The sequence below is a fragment of the Thamnophis elegans genome, chromosome 15 (assembly GCF_009769535.1).
Source record: "Thamnophis elegans isolate rThaEle1 chromosome 15, rThaEle1.pri, whole genome shotgun sequence".
Lineage (NCBI taxonomy): Eukaryota > Metazoa > Chordata > Lepidosauria > Squamata > Colubridae > Thamnophis > Thamnophis elegans.
In genome coordinates, this window is record NC_045555.1 from 44,954,607 (window position 1) to 44,981,551 (window position 26,945).

The 26,945-nt window shown below is 42.7% G+C and overlaps 1 protein-coding gene across 1 annotated transcript; it reads right to left on the reverse strand.

The window, feature by feature from the left end:
* Nucleotides 1-500: 500 nt before the first annotated feature.
* Nucleotides 501-19,574, reverse strand: LOC116518358 (ankyrin repeat domain-containing protein 1-like). Its single transcript, XM_032231692.1, has 9 exons — nucleotides 19,551-19,574; nucleotides 15,884-16,063; nucleotides 11,923-12,060; nucleotides 11,724-11,831; nucleotides 9,569-9,667; nucleotides 5,452-5,550; nucleotides 4,761-4,859; nucleotides 2,473-2,571; nucleotides 501-1,166 (listed from the first exon to the last, which is right to left on the reverse strand). Exons 1-9 carry the CDS (start codon nucleotides 19,572-19,574, stop codon nucleotides 1,062-1,064), a joined length of 951 nt encoding a protein of 316 aa, XP_032087583.1. The 3' UTR covers nucleotides 501-1,061.
* Nucleotides 19,575-26,945: the final 7,371 nt, after the last annotated feature.

Consider the following 26,945-nt stretch of genomic DNA (forward strand, 5'->3'; position numbering starts at 1 on the left):
AACTGCTATTGCTATTGCTATTGTATTCAGTCTGTGTTCCTTCATCACCCATTCAAAACTGCTGTGGGTTTTTACCACTTACTATGAGAGGCAAACAACAGTATTTAGTAGCTATCATGGTGGCTAGCCATGGTTTGTTTAAACTTTAATTAGGAATGCACCACCATTGGTTTTGTTCATGTAACTTAAGCATTTTTTCTGTTAGCTGATGGAACATAATTTTCAGAAAAATAAGTAAAGTATTCAGGCAGAACAAACCATTCTCTTATTTAAATCTTAAAGGGAATTTAATACAAAATGTACATAAAAAGCCATACAAATATACAGAATTTTTCTTCCATTACCGAGCATGTAAAATTAATTGCATTTTCTTCTACTTCACTTCAACACTTTCCTTTACGCAATATTCCGCTTTGAACTTTGTAGTTCATTGTCCACTATTTTGAGTAAATCTGGTCTACTCTTCGTAGTAAACTTTAAAATAAACCAGATCTGTTCCCTTTTTTTCATTCGACTTCCGCTGTTCCTTTCTAATGTCATTTCTTTCCATACCTCTGTTCTCCAGCTCCCATCTTTGCTTTTAACAGTTTACTCTGATAATAGCAATTTCAGCAGAAATGTTGGGTGACACCTAAAAATTAATTACGTTGGGGTTAAATTGGGAAGAAAGAACTTGTGAAGCTGCTAATACATTCAGAAACGTGATTGCCTTGTATAAATACTCCTGCCCTGACTATCACTTCTACAACTCTAGTATCAACAGGACGATTTGAAAGAGAAACATCAGCCAGAGAAACTACATCCGAGAAAAAGGGAAGAATGGAATACAAGATATAAATAGGAATAAATAAAATAAAAAAAAACCTTGAAACTAGTGGAATTGTAACACTCAAGCCGTGCTTTTGAACCTTTTATCCTCAGACTTATTCCAAAGGCAAAAAAACACTCGTTCGATGAGGCAAAGATGGCATCACGTATCCAGGAATTCTTCTTCACATTGTTCTTTTCGCCGATAGTGGTGCCATGTGTGCAAAGAAACGGACCAGCTTTCAATCTGGTTCTCAGAACGTGTCTATGGGGGAATTCTTATAAGCGTTGAGGTTATTGAAGACTTCCTTGGTGCCGTTTTGCCACTGCAGAACAAGATCCATCGGAGTTTTCCCTTCCTATGCAAAGACAGTCAAGAAAATGCAGTTAGGCTTCTTGGAATGTGATTTCTGTTATCCTTTATTTTTATTTTACTTGATCGATTTCTTGTAGGGCCAAATGAGGGAGAGAGGTCTGGTCGCATGATTTGAATAAACATGTTCAAGAAGGTAGGTGCTTTGCACTTCTAGAATCCGTATCCGAATATATGTTGTATATGAAAAGGATTGCTCTTTTAAGGAGGTGATAACAGAAGAAACAAACACATCTCTTCTGATGTACCTTTTCAGCTTCGAAGCCGAATAGATCCGTAAGGTTAGGCAAGGGGTTTCTTTGCACCCCAGATCTGGGATAGTTTGCCCAAATTCGGCCATGCTCTTGTAGGAATCTATCCTATGCTCCCCTCCAGAAAATATAGGTCGTCCTCAAATTACAACAATTCCTTTAGTGACCAAAGTGACTTACGACCAGGGGTAAAAGGCTACTGGTTTGGACTAGTTCACTTGAACTGGTAATAAAAAATGCTACTGGTTCGCCGAAACCTGTAGTAAAAAAAATGCTACCGGTTCGGGTGAATGGAAGTGAACTGGTAGCAGACTTCAGAGCACTTCACCCCTGCTTATGACCATTTTTCACACTTATAACCACTGCAGCAGCCCCATAGTCATAGGATCAAAATTTCAGAAGCTTGGCAACTGACTCATATTTATGACACTTGCTGTATCCCGGGGTTATGTGATCACCTGTTGCGACCTATTGACAAGCAAAGTCAATGGGGAAGCCAGATTCACTTAAGAACCGTGTTTCTAATTTCACGGATGCAGTAGTTCACTTAACGACTGTGGCAAGAAAAGTCGTGAAATGGGGCAAAACTCACTTAACAACAGTCTCGCTTAGCCACGGAAATTTGGGGCTCAACTCAAATTTAGGTCAAGGGCTAACAGTAGCATTGAAAAATAGACTGTTTTAAGTTACGTCTTTTTTGGAATATAACATTAGAATCAGTTGAACAATAAAAAGCAACTGAAAAAATATTTCAAAACAGTAGGATGGTTTTTTGGGGGGGAGAGAAGCCTTGTAATGCATTCATTTTCCAGTTTGTTAGCAATGAGTATAATCTGACATGTAATTTGCAATTTGTGAGCTTGATCCATCCTATTTAAAATAGACGCAGTAAAATCCATGAGACTAAACTTAAATCACAGTTACTATAAATAACACTGATTTCAATGCCTCTATATTGCCTGATTTCAACTCAGCACTTCTACGTGACTTCAGTTTCGCAACAATGGGGGAAGGGGGAAAACTGCGAATGGAGTAACTTACAATGTTCTTTACATTCAGGTTAGCCCCATAGAGAATCAGGAGTCGAATCATTTTATATCGATTTAATCTCACTGCATCGTGCATTGGCGCATCCCCCTCCTAGGGGAAGGAAGGAAAATTGAATATGACACACTTGTAGGCTGACCGTGTACAATATTGGCAATGCTCAACAAAGGATATCAACATGTTGCAACTGAAAGCTGTTATCTAATCTAAGTGAAGAGAAGGACCAGGGGTGATATGATAGCAGTGTTCCAATATTTGAGGGGCTGCCACAGAGAAGAGAGGGACACCCTATCTTCCAAAGCGTGGCACGACAAAACCGCGCTCGTCAAAATAGCGGTGATAAAACCGCGTCGCTAAAGCCGCGACGTCATCACCGCGCATCATCACCGCTGTGACAACAGCGCGGCGACAGAAAGCCGATTTAAATTAAGGTAAGGGTTAGGATTAGGTTTAGGGATTAGGTTTAGGGTTAGGGTTAGGTTTAGAGTTAGGGTTAGGGTTAGGGTGCTTCGGAAGGCGCGGATTTGCCCTCCGCCCTTATGTCAGCGCGGTAAGGTCGCATTTGCTTTAGCGATTCGGACGGCGTGGATTAGCACTTGCGCTTATGTCTCCGCGGATAAGGGCTTCGCGGTATTGTGATGGAACCCTTCCAAAGCACCTGAAAGTCAAAGAACAATGGGTGGAAACTGATCAAGGAGAGATTTAGCCTAGAAATAAGGAGAAGTTTTCTGACAGTGAGAAGAATCAACCAATGGAACAGAAGTTGCCTTCAGAAGTTCTTCACCAGTGGAGACTTTCAGGAAGAGACTGGACGACCACTTGTCAGAAATGGTGTAGAGTCTCCTGCTTGGTCAGAGAGTTGAGCTAGATCACCTACAAGGTCCTTGCCAATTCTGTTATTCTAAGGTTTTGTTTTTTTCAGAGAGGTATGAAATCGTGGCATTGAGTTGGAATGATTGGATAGAAGGCATCCTAAACACTGTTGTTATCCTGATAGAAAAGAACATTGCCATTCCTTACGTATCTAGAATTCCTAAAGGGAGGGAACAAGTAGGTATGCAGAGGCAGATATGCATCACTTACTTAGCCCGCATCACTATGCTAAATGCTCTGTGTAAACTAATATCAGCTTCAGAAATTTTGAGTTATCCACTAATGGCATGCAATCTAGTCAAAGAGCGAAGGGAATATTTTCTACACCTAAAAACATGTTGGGTCATAAGCTTAGTTCCTGTACTATTATGGGGGGTTATGGGCTTGGGTCAGGCTGCAGACTGAGATATGGGGAAACATCTTCACTTTCAGGCATTCAGTCCCTTATTCAGCAGATTTTAGTGACATGATAGTAACCCCCTTTGCTTCCAATCACAATGACTTACAATCACAATTCTGGCCTTAGTTACAGTTGTAAGTTGTACCTGTACTAAAAATTCATGGCCTTGGCATAAAATATAGAAAGTGGTTATGTCTTGTTGATGGTCACCTCAATTACTGTAACGCGCTCTACATGGGGCTGCCCTTAAAGAGTGTTCGAAGACTTCAGTTAATCCAGAATGCAGGCGCGCGAGCGATTGTGGGTGCACCCAGGTACACCCACGTCACACCTATCCTCCGCGATCTGCACTGGCTACCCATTCGTCTCCGGACCCGCTTCAAGGTGCTGGTCGTAACCTATAAAGCCCTACATGGCATTGGACCTGGGTACCTGAGAGACCGCCTCCTGCCGATTACCTCCCATAGACCGATTAGATCTCACAGGTTAGGCCTCCTCCAGATTCCATCCGCCAGCCAATGTCGGCTGGCGACTCCCCGGGGGAGAGCCTTCTCTGTCGCAGCTCCAGCCCTCTGGAACGACCTCCCCGTGGAGATCCGGACCCTTACTACCCTCCCGGCCTTCCGCAAAGCCACCAAGTCCAGGCTGCTCCAGCAGGCCGGGGGGCTTGTGAAACATCCAGCCCCACGGAAATTGTGAATGTTGCGTTTTTAAAGTGTTGCCTTGTCTATTTATCCCCTTTCCCTTGTCTGTTGTGAGCCGCCCAGAGTCCTCCGGGAGTGGGTGGCATACAAGACAACTAAACTAAACTAAACTAATTCATGGTACTCAGGGGATACTATTCAGTAGCACGAGAAGCCTCTCTTCATCTATATTTGAGTCCTTCTGGTCTACTTTTACAAGCACAAAAAGCCACCATTATACCAGGTCCTTCTTGTTCGATATGCCTTCTGATGGGCATTCTAACACCAACTCTATCCCTTATCAAGGAAGGAAATGATATACTTACTCTATCTTTAGCATTCAGATCTGCTTCACATGCAATGAGATGTTCTCCACATTCATACTGGCCAGTCCTTACCGCCACATGTAAAGGACTGCTGAGCAACTAAGGGAAAAAGAAAAAGTGGGGGAAAAAGCATTATCCATAACTGTAGACAATAAACTTGGATGGAGAGGAGAGAAGAAAGGAGGGAAGGAAGGAGGGAAGGAAGGAGAGAAGGAGAGAAGAAAGGAGGGAAGGAAGGAGGGAATGTAGGAGAGAAGGAAGGGGGGAAGGAAGGAGAGAAGGAGAAAAGAAAGGAGGAAAGGAAGGAAGGAGGGAAGGAAGGAGGGAAGGAGAGAAGGAGGGAAGGGGAAGGAGGGAGGGAAGGAAGGGGAGTAGGAGAGAAGAAACGAGGGAAGGAAAGAGGGAGGGAGGGAAGAAGAAGTAGGACCGTTGTAAGATACGATGGATCTATGGGATGTTAAGAAAGCAATCTTCAAGTATATTGTCAACTGTAGGGAAAAATTGTTATAAATACATATTATTAATAACAGTTATGAGATCATATAATTGTGAATGTATATATGAAATTGATAAAATAAAAATTAAAAAAAATAAAAAAAAAACTTGGATGGAGAAAAGAACTTCATACAAGCAGGTTCCAGATCCACATCTTCCGTAAATCGAAATTTTGGGGACAATTATTGTAAAATACCTTGTCTTTGGCATTTCTGTTTATCCCTTTGTTTAAGAGGAATTTCAGAACATCTACGTTTCCACCTCGGCACGTCCAGTGAATAGCCGTTGATTCCAGCTACAGCAGAAGAAGCAAAACAAAAGATCAGGAGATTCAATAATGGAGGAATAATGAAAGCGTAGACTATTTTAAAAGTATTCAGACTCTTGGCTGGTTATCCTTTCGATTGGCAAAAACTTTTCAGCTTCCCGGACTTACAGATTAACTACAACTGAAAGATCTTTCAATAAAAGATCCAGATTTTTCTGGATACAAGCCAACAAGTTAAGAAAATGATCTAAGATCATGGGGGCTCCTGCATATAAACAGTAATTCCTAACGATCAAGACATGATTAAGTTGTATTCATTGAGGAACACAAGCACAGCTTTATTCTGGGTTATTATTTTCTGTGTTGAACAGTAGCTACAGGTAGTCCTCAATTTTTGACTGCAACTGAACCCAAAATTCGTGTTGCTAAGTGAGAAATTTGCGAAGCGTTAAATTTTGCTCCGTTTTTACGAACGCTTCTTGCCGCCTTTGTTAAGTGAAACATTGCCATTATTAAATTAGTAAGTATTTAAGTATTTAATAAATTTATAGGCTGCCCAATCCCGAAGGACTCCGGGCGGCTTACAGAAATACATTATAAAAAAAAAATAAAGAATTAAAAACAAAGAAAACAGATTAAAAGCACTCAATCTGGGCGGGGCTGGACCTCAGTCGTGAGGTCAACAGCCCCAGGCCTGCCGGAATAGCCAGGTTTTGATAGCCTTTCGGAAGGCCATGAGAGTGGGTAGGGTCCGGATCTCTGGGGGCAGTTCATTCCATAGGGTCGGAGCGGCTACAGAGAAGGCCCTCCCCCGGGGAGCCGCCAGCCGACATTGTCTGGTCGACGGGCACCTGGAGAAGGCCCACCCTGTGCGATCTTATCGGCCGTTGGGAGGTATGCGGCAGACCCCGTTGTTAAGTGAATCTGGCTTCCCCATTGACTTTGTTAGTCAGGAAATTGCAAAAGGTGATCACATGACCCCAGAATACTGCAACCATCATAAATGTGTGAGTTTCAAGCATCCCAATGCCTTCAAACTGTCACTAAGTGAAGTGTTATAATTCGAGGACTACCTGCATTAGTTCCTAATGTCAAAAACAAATGCCATCTTGTACTCTATTTAAAACATGCATTTTATTACTAAGCTGAGGTCCCCCTTTACACTCACTCCTCTTGCACTAATTTAATCAGAAAGGCAGTTTACTCCTCAGTTATTTTTGCTAGGTATAAGTACTGACTTTACAGTGGTAGAGACTAACTTGATTCTGCACTTAATAACGGCAGCAAGACTGTTGGTGGTGCAATACTGGAAGAAGGAAGACTTGCCTACAACTCAAGAATGGACATCGAAAGTTACAAATTTAGCCGAGATGGCTAAAATATCGGCATATCTTAAAGACCATTCAAATGAGAGATAGAAACGAGACTGGGAAAAAAATGGATTGACTATATACAAAATAAATACGGGACTAAGAAATTCCAGTTAGCCTATGCTTAAGATCAGGAATGAATTAAATTGTTCAAAGTTAGCTTAGCAAGAAGAAGCTAAGATCAATGTAGAATGTCATTAATTTCTTTATTTCTTTTTTCTCAATAGATTTTAGACTCTGTTTGTTAAAAATTATACCGTGTATGGGTTCTGGGAAGTCGGGGGGGGGGGGGGGGAGAAGGAGGTGGGGGGAGAAGGAGGTGGGGGGTTGGAGGGGAGTGGGGGAGGGAGGGATATATATTAGGTTAGACATGACGTGTTAGATCTCAATGCAATGTGACTTCACATGTATACTGTTTTTCTTTAATTTCTCTTTAAAAATAGGATAAGCTTTTGCTTTTGTCTCAATATATTTTAGACTGTGTTTGTTAAAAATCTATACTGTGTACGGGCTCTGGGAAGTCGGGGGGGGAGGGAGGTGGGGTGTTAGGGGGGAGGGAGGGGGAGATATATACTATGTGTTAGATTTCAATGTAATGCGATCTCACATGTATACTGTTTCTCTTTAATTTCTCTGTAAAAATAGGACAAGCTGAGTACATTGACATATAGTAGAAATACACCGAGGGGAGGAGGAGTGGGATAGAAGAAAGATGGGTAGAGAGGGATGGGAGAGAGGGTGGGAGGGAAGGTGAGAAGGAAGGGAGGGAGTGGATTGGGAGAGAGGAGAGGTAGAGCGGGAGGGGAAGTAGGGTAGAGGGGGATGATGGAGGGAAGATAGAAAGTTGGAGGGGGTGGAAGAAAGAGGTGTATGGAGAGTGGAAGAGGTACATTGGGTTTCTATTTTGGGGGGTATTGTTGACAAGAGGAATTGCTGTGACTTAATGTTGTATGGCCCCGGCTATGCACAGTATATATGTGACTGTATGAAAATGGAAAATGGAAAATAAAAACATTTCAATATGAAAAAATAGGATAAGATATGTAAAAAAAAAATACAGAAAGGCAGTAGGTCAGAAAGTCAACCACTTCACCAGAAGAGCATAACTTGGCATGGATGCTGAGAAAGTCATGTGTAAATCATTGCAGCAGGAGCATACCCTTAGAAGGCAACTTATCATGAAGTCCCTTTTATGAATTGTACAGTGCGGTAAACAACAGACCCCTTAAGCAATTACATCTGACCAGAGGCATGCATTGCTAACATGAATAACAAGGGGTGGAGGAGCCTTATCTGCTGGCCCCACTCCAAACAGCTCACACCCCCTATTATCCTGCTCTCTCCTTCATGACAACTGGGAAGTCAACCTGAAAGGAGGGCTTGTTGTCTACAAAAGTTTGCTTGATGTGATTGAGAATATGAACGAAGCAGAAATTATAGATAGATAGATAGATAGATAGATAGATAGATAGATAGATAGATAGATAGATAGATAGAGATAGAGAGATAGAGAGATATAGATAGATAGATAGATAGATAGATAGATAGATAGATAGATAGATAGATAGATAGATAGATATAGAGATATAGATATAGAGATAGAGATAGAGATATAGAGATATAGATAGATAGATAGATAGATAGATAGATAGATAGATAGAGATATAGAGATATAGAGATATAGAGATATAGAGATATAGAGATATAGATAGATAGAAAGATAGATAGATGATAGATAGATAGATAGATAGATAGATAGATAGATAGATAGATAGATAGATATAGATAGATATAGATATAGATTTTACAACCCCCGGTATGCCCAAATATGGGAGAAAGATGACTACTTCCATTCTCTGTCCTTCGGCTCATCACAAGAGACCATCTAGACAGAACCCAATATTTTTTTTTACTGTTGCCTTTTTGTTACATTTGTTATATTTGTGCTGATAAATAAATAAAGGGAGACTGGTATAGATCTATTTCAAGCTATTTAGCTCTCATCAGCTAGCCATACCCTTACTGGGATTAGAACCTGGGTATGGCTAGCTGATGAGAGCTAAATAGCTTGAAATAGATCTATACTAGTCTCCCTTTATTTATTTATCAGCACAAATATAACACACACACACACACACACACACACATATATATAAAATACCTACTTATTATATAATTATGGTATTATATATATAATACCTATTATATATAATACCTACATACCTACTTCCCTGGCTCAGCTGATAAGGAGGAGAACCTTGTGGCTTAGTGGTTAACACAACTGCTTGATATGTAATACAGCACAGGTTCAAATCCCAGTAAGGGTATGGCTAGCTGATGAGAGCTAAATAGCTTGAAATAGATCTATACTAGTCTCCCTTTACTTATTTATTTATCAGCACAAATGCAACACAAATGTGACAAAGGCAACAGTAAAAATAATGGCTTTCCGTCGTGATGGACTCTTGTGACGAGCCGATAGACAAAGAATGGAAGCAGTAGACTTCCTCCCATATTTGGACATACCAGAAGTTGTGACACTAAATACATACATACATACATACATACATACATACATACATACATACATACATTCTCATAAGTCTTTCAGACACTTTACATGTTTGTGAGAATCAATCTGAAGGACAGTGCAAATGCGCAGAGTTTTGGCTTACCATATCTTGGAATTCAAGATGAGCCCCAGCTGCTACTAACTTTTCCACAATTTCCAAATGTCCTTGTGAGCAGGCGCGGTGCAAGGCTGTACGCTTGTACTGTCAGTTGGAAGACAGATAGCACAATCAATAGTAAACAACTGCCTCTTTTTATTTTTAAAGCATTATTTCTCCCTCCCTCTTTCTCCTGGTGATTTTTCTAATCTATAGTCTTCAGATTTCCTGGTGGTCATATAAGTACTAGCAGAGGTGACACTGTTTAGTTTTCTTGATGAGCCTGATATTAACTAAGTATTGCCACCTAGACTGTGTGTGTGTGTGTGTGTGTGTGTGTGTGTGTGTGTGTGTATTTATGACACTAACCAGAGCATAGAACACAGTGGTGGGATTCAGCCAGTTCGCACCTATTCAGGAGAACCGGTTCGTAACTTAGCAATAGCAATAGCAGTTAGACTTATATACCGCTTCATAGGGCGTTCAGCCCTCTATAAGCGGTTTACAGAGTCAGCATATTGTCCCCAACAACAATCCGGGTCCTCATTTCACCCACCTCGGAAGGATGGAAGGCTGAGTCAACCTTGAGACGGTGAGATTAAAACCGCTGAACTGCAGATAACAGTCAGCTGAAGTGGCCTGCAGTACTGCACCCTAACCACTGCGCCACCTCGGCTCTTAACTTTCTAAGCAGTTGGGAGAATCAGTTGTTGGAAGAAATCTCCTTTTGTTTTTTCCCACTTTACAGGGCTAATCCCTGTAAGGAAGGCAGGAAGGAAACATTCTGGTGTTGTTTCTAGCCGAATCTTTATTGCCCTGCTTACAGAAACTGCCTCTCCGGTTAACCCTTGCTACATTGTAAACAGCTAAGGCAAAGCTCCCATTGACGTGAGTGATGTCAAGTTGGCCACGCCTATCCAGTCACATGACCACCGAGTCACGCCTACCCAGCTGGTCATGAGGGCAGAGAACTGGTTGTTAAATTATTTGAATCCCACCACTGATAGAACAACTCAAAGAAGAAGTGCAGCATTGGAAGATGTGGAGAGATTTGGCCCATATAATTACTAAGAAGGGGAGGGGAGGGAGGGAGGGCGGGAGAGATGAGAAAAAAAATATTAAATATTAAATAACTGTCTACAGAGACAGTTGCTAATGTGCTTTTTCAAGAGGCAAGTGGACTTTCTTTGTTTTTCCTTAAAGATATTTCGCTTCCCATCCAAGAAGCTTCTTCAGGTCTGACTTAATATTGGGAAATGGAAGGATTTACAGTCATCTGGTTATTAGTACTCTCTTTGAGAGCCGTTGAGGCCACTTGAAGGTTTATCTGGGCCCGCCTGAATAGCGCAAATGTGTGTGGAACTTCTTGGAACTGCTGAACTGCTACTGGATGTAATGCTTAAGTCAGAGCAGAGGTGGTTATTCAGCCAGTCCTGACAGGTTCTGGAAAACCGTAGCGGAAATTTTGAGTAGTTCGGAGAACCGGCAAACAGGCTGGCCTCGCCCCCACTGCCTCCCTGCTTCCCAGCTGATCTTCTTTTGTTGCCCTGAACAGGAGAACTGATCTGGAAAGCAGGTTAGTGGGGTGGGGAGGAAACGGGGATTTTGCACTATCCTTCCCCTGCCCCGCCCACAAAGCCACACCCATTTGAATCCCACCACTGAGGAAGACTTTTGTTTTTCCGCATTGTTGGTGGAAGAAAGACTGGATTACACTCTAAGAAAATGACCCTCTTAAAAACTATTTTGAAAGTTGTTGCCTGCCCCTCCCAGAAAAGAGCCGAGGTGGCGCAGTGGTTAAATGCAGCACTGCAGGCTACTTCAGCTGACTGCAGTTCTGCAGTTCGGCTGTTCAAATCTCACCGGCTCAGGGTTGACTCCGCCTTCCATCCTTTCGAGGTGGGTAAAATGAGGACCCGGATTGTTGTTGGGGGCAATATGCTGACTCTGTAAACCGCTTAGAGAGGGCTGAAAGCCCTATGAAGCGGTATATAAGTCTATCTGCTATTGCTATTGCTAAAAACCTGAAAATTGGAGGTAGAACACTTAGGATGCTTCAAAGGCAATGATTCATTAAGCTACAGCTTCTAGTATCCTTTGGGGGGAAACTGTTCAATTAGGATCAAACAAATAGTACAGAAATCAGTCAAAGCCAATGTACCTCATCACAAGCATCTGGGTCTCCTTTGTCCGCTAAATACTTTTCAATTACCGGCATTTTGTTCTCCAAGGCAGCTTTTAAAAACGTGGGAACATCTACAGTTCCTGTCTGAGATAGAATCAAAAGAGCTCATCGTTATTCGGAGATGCCACTAAATGCAGAACAGAAGAAATTAAAATACTTTGTCGCTTGAACGTACTATAACTTCTTGCTCAGGCTCCTTCTCAGCTGGAACTCTGGCCTTCTTCACTTTTTTCCTTTTCTTCAGAGTGATGATTTTCTCAAGGTCTTCCAAACTGTCAAGCTTTGTCCTCGCCTCTAGTTTCTTTTTCTTGATCTGGACAAAAGGAACGAACGATTCAGTGAGAGGGTTTGTGTCAGGGTTCCAAAAAAGCATCCAAAAATAAATCAGAGTCCAAGGCAAAGTATTGCTCAAAGTTCCAATTTATTAAGAGAGCCATGTTGGCACATCTGTGGAAAACCCAAATCTGAAAGTTTCCCAGCTTTCCCCACCCAGTTGAAAGTTCAAGATCTTGCCCCACAAGCCCATCACATGATCCAATCTTCCACTGCCATGCTGCCAGTTCCACCCATCCAGTTGTAATTGTAATTTAATAAATTTATATGCCGCCCAATCCCGTAGGACTCCGGGCGGCTTACAAAGTACAAGAGTAAAAATAAAAAGTTAAAATATAGGGAAAGAGGAAACAGATTTAAAAGCAACACACCATACACTCAACCTAGGTGGGGCTGGACCTCGTTCATGGGGTCAACAGCCCCAGGCCTGCCGGAACAGCCAAGTTTTGCAAATCTTTCTTCCCGAGATCTCAGTAAAGAAAATGTTGGACAAAATGTATTGTGCAATAGTTATATTTGTACATCTGTATCAGTGGTGGGTTTCAAAAAATTTTCGAACCTACTCTGTGGGTGTGGCCTCCTTTGTGGGAGTGGCTTGCTGGCCATGTGACCTGGTGGGAGTGGCTTGCCAGCCATGTGTTCTCTCTCTCTCTCTCTCTCTCTCTCTCTCTCTCTCTCTCTCTTTCCTTCCTTTTGTCTCTCTGTCCCTCTTTCCTTTTTTTCTTTCTCTCTCACTTTTTCTTTCTTTTTTCATTTTTCTTTATTTCTTTCTTCCTTCCTTCCTTTCTCTTTCTCTTTCTCTCTCTGTGTGAGTCTGTGTGAGTCTGTCTGTCTGTCTGTGTGTGTGTGTCAGTGGTGGGTTTCAAAAAAAAATTGGAACCTCTTCTGTAGGTGTGGCCTGCTTTCCGGGTCCACTGGTGGAACCTCTTCTAACCGGTTCGGTAGATTTGACGAACCGGTTCTACCAAGCTGGTGCGAACCGGTAGCAACCCACCTCTGATCTGTATACTGCTAATCATTATTCCACTAAACACATTAGAAGGTTGAATACTTGGTTGCACGGGTAAATTCATTGTATAAAAAGTTGCGATAAGAGTAGCTTTTTGAGGGAATCTAAAAGGAGAGTCGAGAGTTTGATTTATTGGTTAAAGGTGTTAGGCTATAAAGTGAGAGAGACTTGTGTGGACTAATCCTGCCTTAGGCACAAAGCCAGCTGTCCTTCTCTCTCGGGCATAAGAAGAAAGCAATTCCGAAAATGCTGGTGAGAAAATTGCGTGGACTTTGTCCATGAAGTCATGAGGAATCACGACTGGTTTGAAGGGGGAGGGAGAGAGAGAGAGATTGCAGTAAAGATGCATTTTTGAAATTAGTTGATCAAGAATTACTTCCAAAAGAAATGATGCGAAGGGGTTGTTGGTGCAATAACTATTAGACATTATGGAACAGGGTTGTCACTTGATGTCGTACTCATTAACACCTCGTGAAAAGTCACTTGAGCCGCTACCCTGTGCGAAGGATGTGTCAGCTTGTATTTAAAGCAGAGGCAACATACTCCTTAAACGGTTCTCAAGTAACTCATAAATGCATCATGTAACGGTTTGTTGCCACTTACTCACCTACGGATCTTACCCTTGAAGGACTAAGCAGGAGCATGTTCTAGCAAATGTATGGCTCATTTGGCTGAATCAATACGTTTCTCAATTGGTTCGGCTGCCACTATTAATATGTAATGTAACACATAAAGTCCTTCATGGCGCAAGGTCTGGTTTAGTGGTGGGTTGCCAATTTCTTTTACTACTATGTCCATTTTGTGTCCATTTAATTTGTTTCCATTGTTCAGGGTTGCTGTTTTTAATTGTGTGTGCCATCCTATGTTGCATAACGCACTCTACATGGGGCTGCCCTTGAAAAGTGTTCAGAGACTACAACTAGTCCAGAATGCAGCCGCGCGAGCAATATTGGGTGTACCAAGGTACACCCACATCACACCTATCCTCCGCGAGCTGCACTGGCTCCCTATTGGTCTCCGAGCACAATTCAAGGTGCTGGTCATCACCTTTAAAGCCCTACATGGCTTAGGACCCGGATATCTGCGAGACCGTCTTCTGCCGCATACCTCCCAACGACCGATAAGATCGCACAGGGTGGGCCTTCTCCAGGTGCCGTCAGCCAGACAATGTCGGCTGGCAACTACCCGGGGGAGGGCCTTCTCTGTAGCCGCTCCGACCCTATGGAATAAACTACCCCCAGAGATCCAGACCCTACCCACTCTCATGGCCTTCCGTAAGGCTATTAAGACCTGGCTATCCCGGCAGGCCCCGGGCTGTTGAACTCATGACTGAGTTCCAGCCCCGATTAGACATAGATTTTTTAATCTATGTTTCTGTGTTTTTAACTTTCTATTTTTTTAAATGTATTGTTGTAAGCCGCCCGGAGTCCTTCGGGATTGGGCGGCCTATAAATTCATTAAACCTCTAAACCTCTAAACCTCTGCATGTTGATTGGGTGTTTAGGTAAATTGATTTACTACAATAAATAACTAAGTAACACGAAAGATGCATGCGTGATTCTTGCACATTCTTAGAGGGAGAGTAGAATAACCCGCACAAAAACCCTGATCAGTTTTTTCTCTTCTAATGATGCAGGGAAGTCATATCAGATCCTTTGCCATGGGTTCAAACATTGTTGATTATGATTCACATTAACATTAAATCAAGAGCAATATCAGTTACATCAGCAGGATAGGCTTTTTCCAGCAAAACTTTCCATTTACGTTCTGGTGATTTGCTACTAAGGGCTCTAGTTTCTCTCTACCTCACCATCCTGCAGATGTGTGGGACTCCTTGAGCTCCATTCTCTTGAGACTTCTGGAATGTTCTGACCCAACATGTCTAAAGGATGCTAGTTTGAAGAAGATTGCCCTATCAAAACTTGGTTGGTTTGTTTCTTTTGTCTAAGGCAGGGGTGTCAAACTCAAGACATGGGGGCTGGATCTGGCCCACAGGGTATTTAGATCTGGCCTGCACGCGGTCCTCCCGAGCCCCTTTTTCACTGGCACAGGGTTGCAGGAGGCCGTGGCAGCCGAAAACGGAGCTCGGGACCCTGTTTTCACTGGCAGAGCGGTCGGTCCACCACAGATGCACCCGATAGGAATGACATTGAGCTGGCCACGCCCACCCTGTCCCCCTGAGGTCAAACACAACCCTGATGCACTCAATGAAATCGAGTTTGACACCCCTAGTGTAAGAGTCCCTGGGCAATCATTTGCTGTATGCCAAGAGCAGAACTACAAGCATTTGAGTTTTCTAATCTGATATTCCTTTTTATAGGTAAGTAAATAACTTACTTATAGAAAGTATAGAAAGCAAATAACTTGCCACCACCTATAGCATCTGAGAAATTTGTTTGAGTGATGCTCATAGGAACCAGTATCATGTAGTTTCTGTGGTCAATCCTGTCTAATGCTCCATTGAGTAGTCGACATTGTCCAGATTTTCAAAATAAAATTTCCCCAACTTTGTTCCCCAGGTAGAATTTCCTTGAAATTGTGTTCCATCATGAATGCAAAGATTAAGCACTCCCCGGGGGATTTTTAATAGCTCATCCTTTTAATTTGTTTCAAATCTCAACTTCCTGGTTTTCTCATTATAATTAGGTTTGACTGAACGTTTTTTTCTCCTGATCCTCAGCATAGTTCTACCAGATGATGAAGGCTTGTCTAATATGATTGTAGTAAAGAACAGCAGTAAATTAGAACAGTGGCGATATATTCCCAGAAGATGAATAAAAATTCACCATTTTACCTCAGCTTGTAGCTCCTTCTCTTCTTGGTAAGTCAGAGTGCGCGGTGTTACTGAGGGATCAATGACCGTCTTCAGGTCTTCTTGTTTCTCCAATCTCACTGTAGCTTCATATTCTCCATCTTTGAAGTCCTCCGGAAGGAAATCCCCCGTTTCTCTACCTTCTGTCTTTTTGCCTGTCGTCTGTCAAAGAAAACATGTGTCTTAAGAGCAGAGTTCCAAAAGGTTCTCCCTGACAAACCAAAACATGGAGGAAACTTATAAAAAAAAAGCAAATTCTACAACCACAGAAAGAACGTGTTGACAAAAAAAGAAGTGAAATGGATGTCCCAAGATCCTCATGACAGACAGAGCCTTGAGGAAATGGTAAGTGAACCAGAGGTGGGTTCCTACCCGTTCGCACCTATTCGGTAGAACCAGTTCGTCAAATCTACCGAACCGGTTAGAAGACTAAGCGGTTTGAGAAAATATAGTTACCGTATTTTTCGGAGTATAAGACGCACCTTTTTCCCTCAGAAAAGAGGCTGAAAATCTGGGTGCGTCTTATACACTGAATACAGCATTTTTTTGCTTCCTGAAACCCCGCCCCTTCACCAAAATGGCCATGCATAACTTGTAGGAGGCTTTCAGAGAGCTCCTGGGGGCTGGGGAGGGCAGAAATAAGCGAAAAACGGGCCCCCAGGAGCACTCTATAAGCTTCCTAAAGGCTATCCATGTCCTTTTTTTTTTTTGACAAAACATGGGGCCGTTTTCGCAAAAAAACCATCCATTTTTTGCTCGTTTTTGCCCCCCACCCCACCCTGGAGCACTCTACAAGCCTCCTAAGGGCTATTCATGCCTTTTTTTTGTTGGAAAAAAAAAACGGGAGGTTTGCAGAGTGCAAAAACTTGTTTTTTAATTTGCCTCTCTAAAACCTTGGTGTGTCTTATACTCCGGTGCAGGGGTGGGTTTCAACCGGTTCGCGGCAGTCCCTGTGAACTGGTTGGTCGGCGAACCCGGAAGTAAGTAACTTCCGGGAACGGCGAAGGGCCCACCCGCCCGCCTGCGCTCCTTACCCGGTTTTGACGAGTTCTGCGCTTCTACGCATGCGCAGGACACATACAGCGCCTGCGCGATCCTCCAGGAGCAGCTGGAGCCTCGCACAGACGCTAGTACGCATGCGTGCACCGCGCGCGTGCACGAGGACGCCGCCGGCCCCGTTCCAACCGAACCGGTTGGAACGGGGCGAGAAACCCACCCCTGCTCCGGTGCGTCTTATTCTCCGAAAAATACAGTAAGTTTTGCAGCAATTTTGAGAGACAAAGTCAACGGGTATAGTAAAATAGAGAAGCCCAGATGAAAACAGTTCTCCCTCACTCACACAGGGAAGGCTGGAGATAGAACAGGAGTCCGACTAAGGAAACTGCTACTGTGGACCGTGAATGTATCGGGTTGCAACATCTGACACTCACATTAGGATGTTTGCCATTGTAGCAGCGGTATGGCCTGCGACAATGAAAGCCCAGAAGCACTGAAGGATGTCAGAAAAGATCTTTATATACCAATTGGAATTAGCCATAAAAACTCCTTAGCTGTGAGCATCTGGTCATCGGCTAATACCAAGAATACTACAGGTTGTCCTGGACTTATGAAGACAGTGAAGCACCCAATGTTTCTGTTGCTAAGTGGGACGTTTCCTTGAGTTTTGCCCCATTTTACAACCTTTCTTGCCACAGTTGTTAAGCGACTCACTGCAGTGTCTAAGTTAGTCACCTGCTTGTTACTAAGTGAATCCAGATTCCCCCATTGACTTTGCTTGGAAGAAGGTTGCAAAAGATACCCAGCCATCATAAGAGCCGAGGTGGCGCAGTGGTTAAATGCAGCACTGCGGGCTACTTCAGCTGACTGCAGTTCTGCAGTTCGGCTGTTCAAATCTCACTGGCTCAAGGTTGACTCAGCCTTCCATCCTTCCGAGGTGGGTAAAATGAGGACCCGGACTGTGGAGGAGATATGCTGACTCTGTAAACCGCTTAGAGAGGGCTGAAAGTCCTATGAAGCGGTATATAAGTCTAACTGCTATTGCTATTGCTAATTAAATTTAAAATCAAGTCCGCAGCAGTTTAGCAGTATGCAAGCAGCTAAAGTTAGGGATTGCTACATCTCACTGAAATCACCGAAGCAGATCAGTGCGACTTCTATAAATCCCAATGCTTCCAGTGGCTTTTAGTCACGACTATGTTTAGCTGGATGAAGGCAAAATGGTGGATAATCCATCCAAGAATGTAATGGGGCATGTTTTTTTAAAAGAATATATCCTACTCCCTTGTTCCTGCCTACTCTCTATTGACTGACAGACTCCTATGCCATCTGCTTTCGAAATCCTTTTTTGCTTAGGGGAAGCTTCAAGAGACTTGGGGGTCCTGCTATTGAGAAATAGGAAAAAAAACTCTCCCCAAATTTGCCAGGTTGATCTTGAGTTCGTTCACACCAGCTTTGGTGGCGAGTTGCTGACATTGAAAGTCACAGAAATCCACATTTTACGAAAGAGATTTCATTAAGTAAAAATCTCTTTCTGATCGAACCACAGTAGACCGTGAAAAAGACTCCCTCCAATCCATCCCCTTAAATTCAATAATACGCTTAGGAAATTACACAGGGTTTTAACCATACACTTTCACTTTTTATTTTCTAGACCTAATAAACAACCATCCAGGTTGTCATACCCATATTCAATGACAAATTAAGCTCAGAGGGGTGGAATAGCTAAAGGGATCACTTATTTGCCAGTACAAAAATCCTGTGCTATAATTACAGCCAAAGTGTTTTGAGATAAGCAACTATTTCAGAATCGCTTCTATTTTCTTTCCATTCCTTCACCCTCATTTGCTGCCCTTAATAACACAGTCATAAGCAGCAGAGGTGACTAGGGGGCCTATTAAAGCTGGGTCATCTAAGTCCTGTTTTAATTCTTTATTATGTTGTCTGGAATGGGAGCTGGAGCCAGACTTGTGTGTGTCTGGCATAGTTGAGAAGCGTAGTTGAGAATACTCTGAATCACAAGGGCTGTTTAAATAGCTGTGAAACCATCACGCTCCTTCTGTTTCGGTCGTATATTTCTTGCGAACGATCTCGAAAGCCTCAATATGGCAAAAGATGGCGTGTAATAAATATCCTCTTTTGAAAATTTTGCCGACACTTAAATAATACAAGCTTTTAAAAAAAAAAAAAAAACTTTGTAAGCTAAACTACAGTACAATGCATTGCTACGTAAACTATTGTTATTAAATGTATAACATGCATTTATATGAAAGATAATGTTTTCAGTAACGATTTCAGAAATAAACAACCCTTTCCCTGTTCATTCATCTTCATAATAATCTTTAAACTTAGGGGAATATCATGATTGTCACAAAAGTTGCCAGTGATAAAAACTATGGGACAATAGATCAGCTAAAGACATATTCACGTGTGAATCGAAATTCAAATAGTAGCTGTTGTCTCTTTGTTCTGCTTGCTTCAAAGGACCACACCCCACTCCCCAATGACATTTTCATTCCAATATAATTTCCCCTTAGGTACCACTTTCAATCAAAAGAAACAATTTGGTCTTAGAGATAACCATTCCTCTGACATGATGCTATTGAACTGTTCAAAAAATAATAATAATCACACGAGGTAGTTGGATACTTACTAGGTCTTCTACCAGTAGCGTCATCATCCTGGCTTGTTGGCTGGTCAAAAGCTGATGGTACAATGGAGTATTTCCTCTCAAGAAAGATGCCTTTACAGCCCAAGGCAATTTGACTGAGACATGCCAAGCTCTCTTAGTTTATATATCTTTGCAAAAACTTCTTCTGAGTGAGATAATCTTCCAACCTGGGAATCCAAACAGTTCAGCAATAGGTGTTTTCACATTCCAGGCATATTAACTAGCCAGATCTAGTGTCGAGGATAGGAATTGGATGGGGGGGGGGGGTGGCTGAGTGGGTTGAGGAAGGGTGAGGGGAAGAGGAAAAATCCTGCGGTGTAACGGCACCGAATATCTGAATCAGTATGAAATGCAAGACCTTCATTCCATTGGCAATGACCACATCGCTCAGCAATGCTAACCATAACAGCTGTCCGCAGATACCACCCTTATCATAACTGGCTCCAACATGAGCAAGAGACACCAGGAGTGGAGGGGAGACAAGGCAGCCCTTGTTTTGTGGGTAAACAAAGAAGTAGGTCAACTGATGGAAAAATAAATTATTTTGGTGATAGTATGCCCTGTTTATAAATAGTTCTGTAGAAAAATACAGTATATTCTCCCCCTTGCTCTCATCCCACCCCCCCAGTCTCTCTCATAGACGCAGAAACACACACACACACACTTATCATGATGTCACTTGTCTATATTTGTCAAGGAGAATTTTCTGGGGGGATTATGGAAGCCGGAGTGATGTCTCTGGTGCTAAAAGGACCGGCTGACACGTTAAGTTACCATCAAGATAGGAACGCAAAACTCGCCTGCTTTTCATTTTCTCTGGAATCTGTCACTGCTTATAAACAGGGGTGATGAGGGTCTGATTTCAAGGGGCAGGAAGGTGAAACTGCAACTTAGTGTAGTGACCAAAGTTACAATGGCATTGAAAAAAGTGACTAATGACCATTCGTCACACTTAGAGACCATTTTCACACTTAGCGACCGTTGCAGCATCCCCGTGGTCACGCGATCAAAATTTTGATGTTCGGCAACAGGTTCGTATTTATGATGGTTTTCAGTGTCCTGGGGTCATATAATCACCTTTTGACAAAGTCAAATGGGGAAACCAGATTCACTTACGTTACTAACTTATCAGCTGCAGTTATTCACTTAAGAACTGTGGCAAGAAAGGTGGTATAATGGACTTAGTGACCAAAGTTACAATGGCATTGAAAAAAGTGACTGATGACCATTTTTCACACTTAGAGACCATTTTCACACTTAGCGACCGTTGCAGCATCCTCATGGTCACGCGATCAAAAATTTTAATGTTTGGCAACAGTTACAATTTATATTTGCAAATTGTAGCTGTGTTGAAATTTTTTTAAAAAATCACAATACTATTTTTGCGTTGCATGAAAAATTTTGTTGCTCCGTATAAAATTTTTAATCAAGCCCCCCCCCCCCCCCCGGGTCAAAGGTGTCCCTCTTTACCAGTCTGAAAATCTGGTCACCTTAGGTAAAGACTTACAACGAAATTGGAAAAGACAATACCTTTTTTAAAAAAAAATAATCTAACTCTTGTCCAAGCTATGCCTTTTAATGAGGAATTCATGGTGGGCGTTGGAATTTTGGCCCTTGGGAAATATAAAAAGATGCAGCAAATTGTTAATATCCTGATCCAATTAATTGGTTCTCACTAAAAGCCATTTCAAAAGTTAATGTATTGGATTCCAAAACCATATTCCATCTCCAAGTGCCCTCGGCCAGTGATGACAAACCTTTTTTGCCTCAGGTGCCAAAAGCACACATGTGCACACTATCGCACATGCTTGGATTGGATTGGATTTATTGAATTTATAGGGCGCCCAATCCCGGAGGACTCCGGGCGTCTTACAGAAAATAAATTTTAAAAGAAAAGTTAAAAACAAACAGAGGAAAGCAGATTAAAAGAAGCACATCATGCACCCAGTCTAATGGTTCACCCACAAAACCGCGCTCGACTAAACTGCGCCCGACTAAACCGCGTCGCTGACGTCATCAACAGGGCGACAACAGCGCGGAGACAGAAGCACGCTGTAAACCCTAAACCTAAAACTAACCCCTAAACCTAAACCTAACCCCCCTAAACCTAATCCTAAACCTAACCCTTAACCTAACCCTCAACCTAACCCTTAACCTAACCCTAAACCTAACCCTTACCTTAAGTTGAATCGGCTTGCTTTCAAAGCGCTATTTAAAGGGCGCTTCTTTCTCCGTGCTGGTTGTTGTCGCCCTGTTGATGACGTCAGCGACGCGGTTTAATCGGGCACGGTTTAGTCGAGCGCGGTTTTGACGGGTCACGCAGTCTAATCTGCCGGCCATGCTTGTGTGCCCACCCCCATAATTTAATGCCCCCCATGCTGTACCCCCTGCGCATATGCACGTAACCCCCTCCCTGCTGCCCCACGCATGCACTCATGGCTTTCTTGGAGCTCAGGGAGGGTGGAAAATGGCCAAAAATCAGCTGACCAGCTCGAACATGCACGCTGGACCTGACAGGGCAATGCCTTGCCTGCCCTCAGAAATGGTTCCACATGCCACCTGTGGCATGCATGCCATAGGTTTGCCATCACGGCCCTAGGCAATGTGTAGAAGAGCCGAGGTGGCGCAGTGGTTAGGGTGCAGTACTGCAGGCCACTTCAGCTGACTGTTATCTGCAGTTCGGCTGTTCAAATCTCACCGGCTCAGGGTTGACTCAGCCTTCCATCCTTCCGAGGTGGGTAAAATGAGGACCCGGATTGTTGTTGGGGGCGATATATGCTGACTCTGTAAACCGCTTAGAGAAGGCTGAAAGCCCTATGAAGCGGTATATAAGTCTAACTGGTATTGCTATTAAAAATAAAACTCCTATCTTTAAAAGAAAACCAAAGTATAAAATACAGATGCCGTATGCTACAGTAAAGAGAAAGAAATCTATTAAAATCAATAGTCGTATTAGCAGCAGTAATTTCAAATGAGTATCCTCTGTATCCTAATTCCAACTTCACTGCACGACCATGTAACATTGCTATATAAAATATTCTTTGGATAGCCATTTCCTTGCCAGGCGTACTCTCAGGAGGGAATACACTGAAATACGGAGGGAGGCAGAGGATGAGCTTAAATTGGTTGTTTAGAAAAGGAGGAGCGAAGTGAAGGGCAAAAGGAGGAAATGGCATTTTATCCTTCAGAAAAATATTGGAGGACATTCCGTGGCAGAGAAACAGATGCTGGGCTAATATTACACGGAGTTAGTTGGAACATGGACACGGCCTTGACAGAACTTGATTATTTTCTTCAAAGAGGATAGATTTAAGCATGTTTTTCATTTGGATATCATTTCCGGATTTTGTGGTTGTGATGAAAAAAAATAATGAAACTTTGACTTTGGTTCGTCGATTAGATACAGAGGTGGGTTCCTACCAGTTCACACCAGTTCGGTAAAACCGGTTCATCAAATCTACCGAACCGGTTAGAAGAGGTTCCACCAGTGGACCCAGAAAGCAGGCCACACCTACAGAAGAGGGTCCAGAAAATTTTTGAAACCCACCACTAACACACAAACACAGAGAGAAAGAGAGACAGACAGACTGACAGAGAGAGAGAGAGAAAGAGAAAGAAAGGACAAAATAAATAAAGAAACACACACACACAGACAGACTCACACAGAGAGAGAAAGAGAAAGAAAGGAAGAAAGAAAGAAATAAAAAAGGAAAAAAGAAATAAAAAGTGGGAGAGAGATGAAAGAAAAAAGGGAAAATGGAGAGAGATAAAAGGAAGGAGAGAGAGAGAGAGAGAGAGAGAGAGAGAGAGAGAGAGAGAACATGGCCGACAAGCCACTCCCACCAGGTCACATGGCCGGCAAGCCACTCCCACAAAGGAGGCCACACCCACAGAGTAGATTCAAAAATTTTTTGAAACCCACCACTGATTAGATAGATTTGTCATTATAGAAATGGCTAGTTACATATTAATGTGTTAAAGCGAAAAGTTGAAGCTGGAATGTTTTTTACTCTTACGTTGTGCTAAAAAGAGTCGGAAGTCCACACATTTTTCCCCCCACTTTTTCCCCCTTGTGCATTACATTTTCTTTTCTCCTTTCTTTTTCCTTCCCCTAATTTGCCATTTCTATTTCTCTTTGCATTTTATACAGGGATAAAATAACAAGAGCCAAAAAAAAAAAAAAAAAATTAAAAAAAATCAAAATTAAATTGAAATAGGGAAGGAGTCAGGAGATGTGCTTAAAGTGGTTGTTTAGAAAGTCAAGGGCAAGAGGGAGAAATGGTATTTATCCTTCGGGAAAAATATCGGAGGACATTCCGTAACAGACGCCGGGCTAATATTACACAGGGTTAGTTAGAACATGGACATGGCCTTAACAGGACTCACCAGTAGGGGGCGAAGTCATTTTATAGATTTACTAATTTGCAACAGAGATACAATATCAAGAAATAATGTTGATAAGTGAATAAAGGGAATTACTACAGCTTTACAACTGGTCCTCAATATAACATTAAGGAAAAAAAATAATTAAACATTAACAAGGTACAGTACATTGAGTTAGTTTATGGTATAAAAAAAAGAATATAAAACTTTGTGCTTAGTGCCAACAGCTCCTCTAAGGAGGGGGGAGAGAGAGCCAAGGTGGCGCAGTGGTTAAATGCAGCACTGCAGGCTACTGCTAGATCAGCAGGTCAGCGGTTCAAATCTCACCGGCTCAGGGTTGACTCAGCCTTCCATCCTTCCGAGGTGGGTGAAATGAGGACCCGGATTGTTGTTGGGGGCAATATGCTGACTCTCTGTAAACCGCTTAGAGAGGCCTGAAAGGCCTATGAAGCGGTATATAAGTCCACTGCTATTGCTATTGCTATTGCTAAGAGGAGAATGATAAGAGGAGGAGGAGGAGGAGGAGGAGGAGGAGGTGGAGGAGGAGGAAGTGGAAGAAGAGGAGGAAATATAAAATGTCCATGTACCTTGTGCACCTAACTGTCCATTTCTCTCTGTGAAGTTGAATAATATTTCTTGAATTATGATCTTTTTTTTCCATAAATGTGACAGCCACACTTCATTTGTCAGAAAAAAAGCAGGAAGCATGAGAATCTGCTTAGCCTGGCCTTTCCCTGTATTGCTTCGTCCGACTGATTGATGTTCTCAAAGTTTCAGACTAAGGGTTTTCCAGGGATGAAATCTGGAATGGAATGCTTGGCAAATGTGTAGATGACATAATCTAGTTGAGAGGAGGCTTAATGCTTTAGAAGGTAGAAACAACATTGAAGAATATTTGATAAGTTAATAGCAATAGCAGTTAGACTTATATACCGCTTCATAGGGCTTTCAGCCCTCTCTAAGCGGTTTACAGAGTCAGCATATCGCCCCCAACAACAATCTGGGTCCTCATTTCAGCCACCTCGGAAGGATGGAAGGCTGAGTCAACCTTGAGCCGGTGAGATTTGAACCGCCGAACTGCAGATAGCAGTCAGCTGAAGTGGCCTGCAGTGCTGCACCCCTAACCACTGCGCCACCTCGGCTCTTCCTCTTAAGGAAATGAGCCGAAAGTTCCTTGAGTTAAAGATATACAAAAACAAATGCAGAGAGGTAGATTAGTAATAATACTTCTGAAATCAATTTTAAATTGTAATTGATTGTGAAATTAATATACGATCAATCATTCTTTTAGGTTGAACCAATAGAGATAGTAACACTGATTTCCAAATCAAACAAATAATTCCACTGTATCCCATAATGCACTGGTTAAATCCCACTTCAAGTATAATGACAGGCCCTGAAGACAGATTTAAGGTCAGAGAAAATTTTGGTAGCGAAAATTCTGTGTAGTTCAGAGAACCAGCAAATGCTACTTCTGGCTGGCCCCAGAGTAGGGTGGGAATCAGTGGTGGGTTTCAAAAATTGTTGGAACCTACTCTGTGGGTGTGGCCTCCTTTGTGGGAGTGGCTTGCCACCCATGTGACCGGATGGGAGTGGCTTGACGCCCGTGTGACCGGATATGAAATTATGAATTAGTACTTAGGTTGGTCCAAGTAGCTATTCAGAAACTCTGGCATTGAAGCATTCAAGTCTTAAAGCTGTCAAGTTACAAGATCCTTGCCAGTGGGGGACATCAAACATTTTTGGAACCTCTTCTGTAGGTGTGGCCTGCTTTCCAGGTCCACTGGTGGAACCTCTTCTAACCGGTTCGGTAGATTTGACGAACCGGTTCTACTGAATAGGTGTGAACTGGTAGGAACCCACCTTTGGTGGGAATGGAGATTTTGCAACATCCTTCCACTGGAATGGTGTTGCAAAATTTTGCAGTATCCTTCCCCTGCCACGCCCACTAAGCCACACCACGCCCACCAAGCCACACCACGCCCACCAAGGCACACCACACCCATCAAGCCATGCCCACCAAGCCACGCCCACAGAACCGGTAGTAAAAAAATTGAGTTTCACCACTGGTTTTGTCTTGAGAAAAGATTCCTGGGGTCAGGGAAAGAGTATTTACTTGCTTATTTGGCTCATATGTCTACCTAGCTTATGAAAGCATGATTCCTAATGGGATGTCACATAGAAAAAGCCCATGATTTGTTTCAAATAATTTCATAGGACAAGATATGGAATACTCTATTTCGAAAGTTTGATAATAATATGAGCAATTTGATAATAGAACCAATTTCCTAGGAAGGTTAAGAGGTTTCCTCACTGGAAATGTTTAAGTAGAAGCTGGACAGTCATCTTTGGAAGATGCTTTAATTTGGATTCCTGCAATGGTCAGAGGGCTGGACATAATGGATCCTCTTTGATTCTTTGATTCTTATATTACTTTCGTTATTCGTGAGACGCTAGGATAGAAATTTTAGAAAGCAATCAATATAATCTACTTGAATTTGTTACATCTTCTAGCTCAGTGATGGCTTTTTGTCATTGGGTGCTGAAAGCATGCATGCCCATGCCCGCATCCATAATGCAATGTGCGCACAACCCCCCCTCCTGGGGCCCTGCCCCTTGGGCATATGCGCGTGCCCCCCCCCCACAGCCCATTCCCCCATCCCCCCGGAGTCCCACCGGAGACTGAAAACAGCCTGTTTCCCAACTTATGGTAGTCCCTAGGTTCGCCCGTGACCCGTCAAAACCGCGCTCAACTAAGCTGCGCCCGATTAAACCGTGTCACTGACGTCATCAACAGGGCGACAACAGCCAGTGCGGAGAAAGAAGGGCGCTTTAAATAGCGCTTTGAAAGCAAGCCGATTCAACTTAAGGTAAGGGTTAGGTTTAGGGTTAGGTTTAGGGTTAGCTTTAGGGTTAGGTTAAGGGTTAGGGTTAGGGTTAGGGTTAGGTTAAGGGTTAGGATTAGGTTTAGGGTTAGGTTAAGGGTCAGGTTTA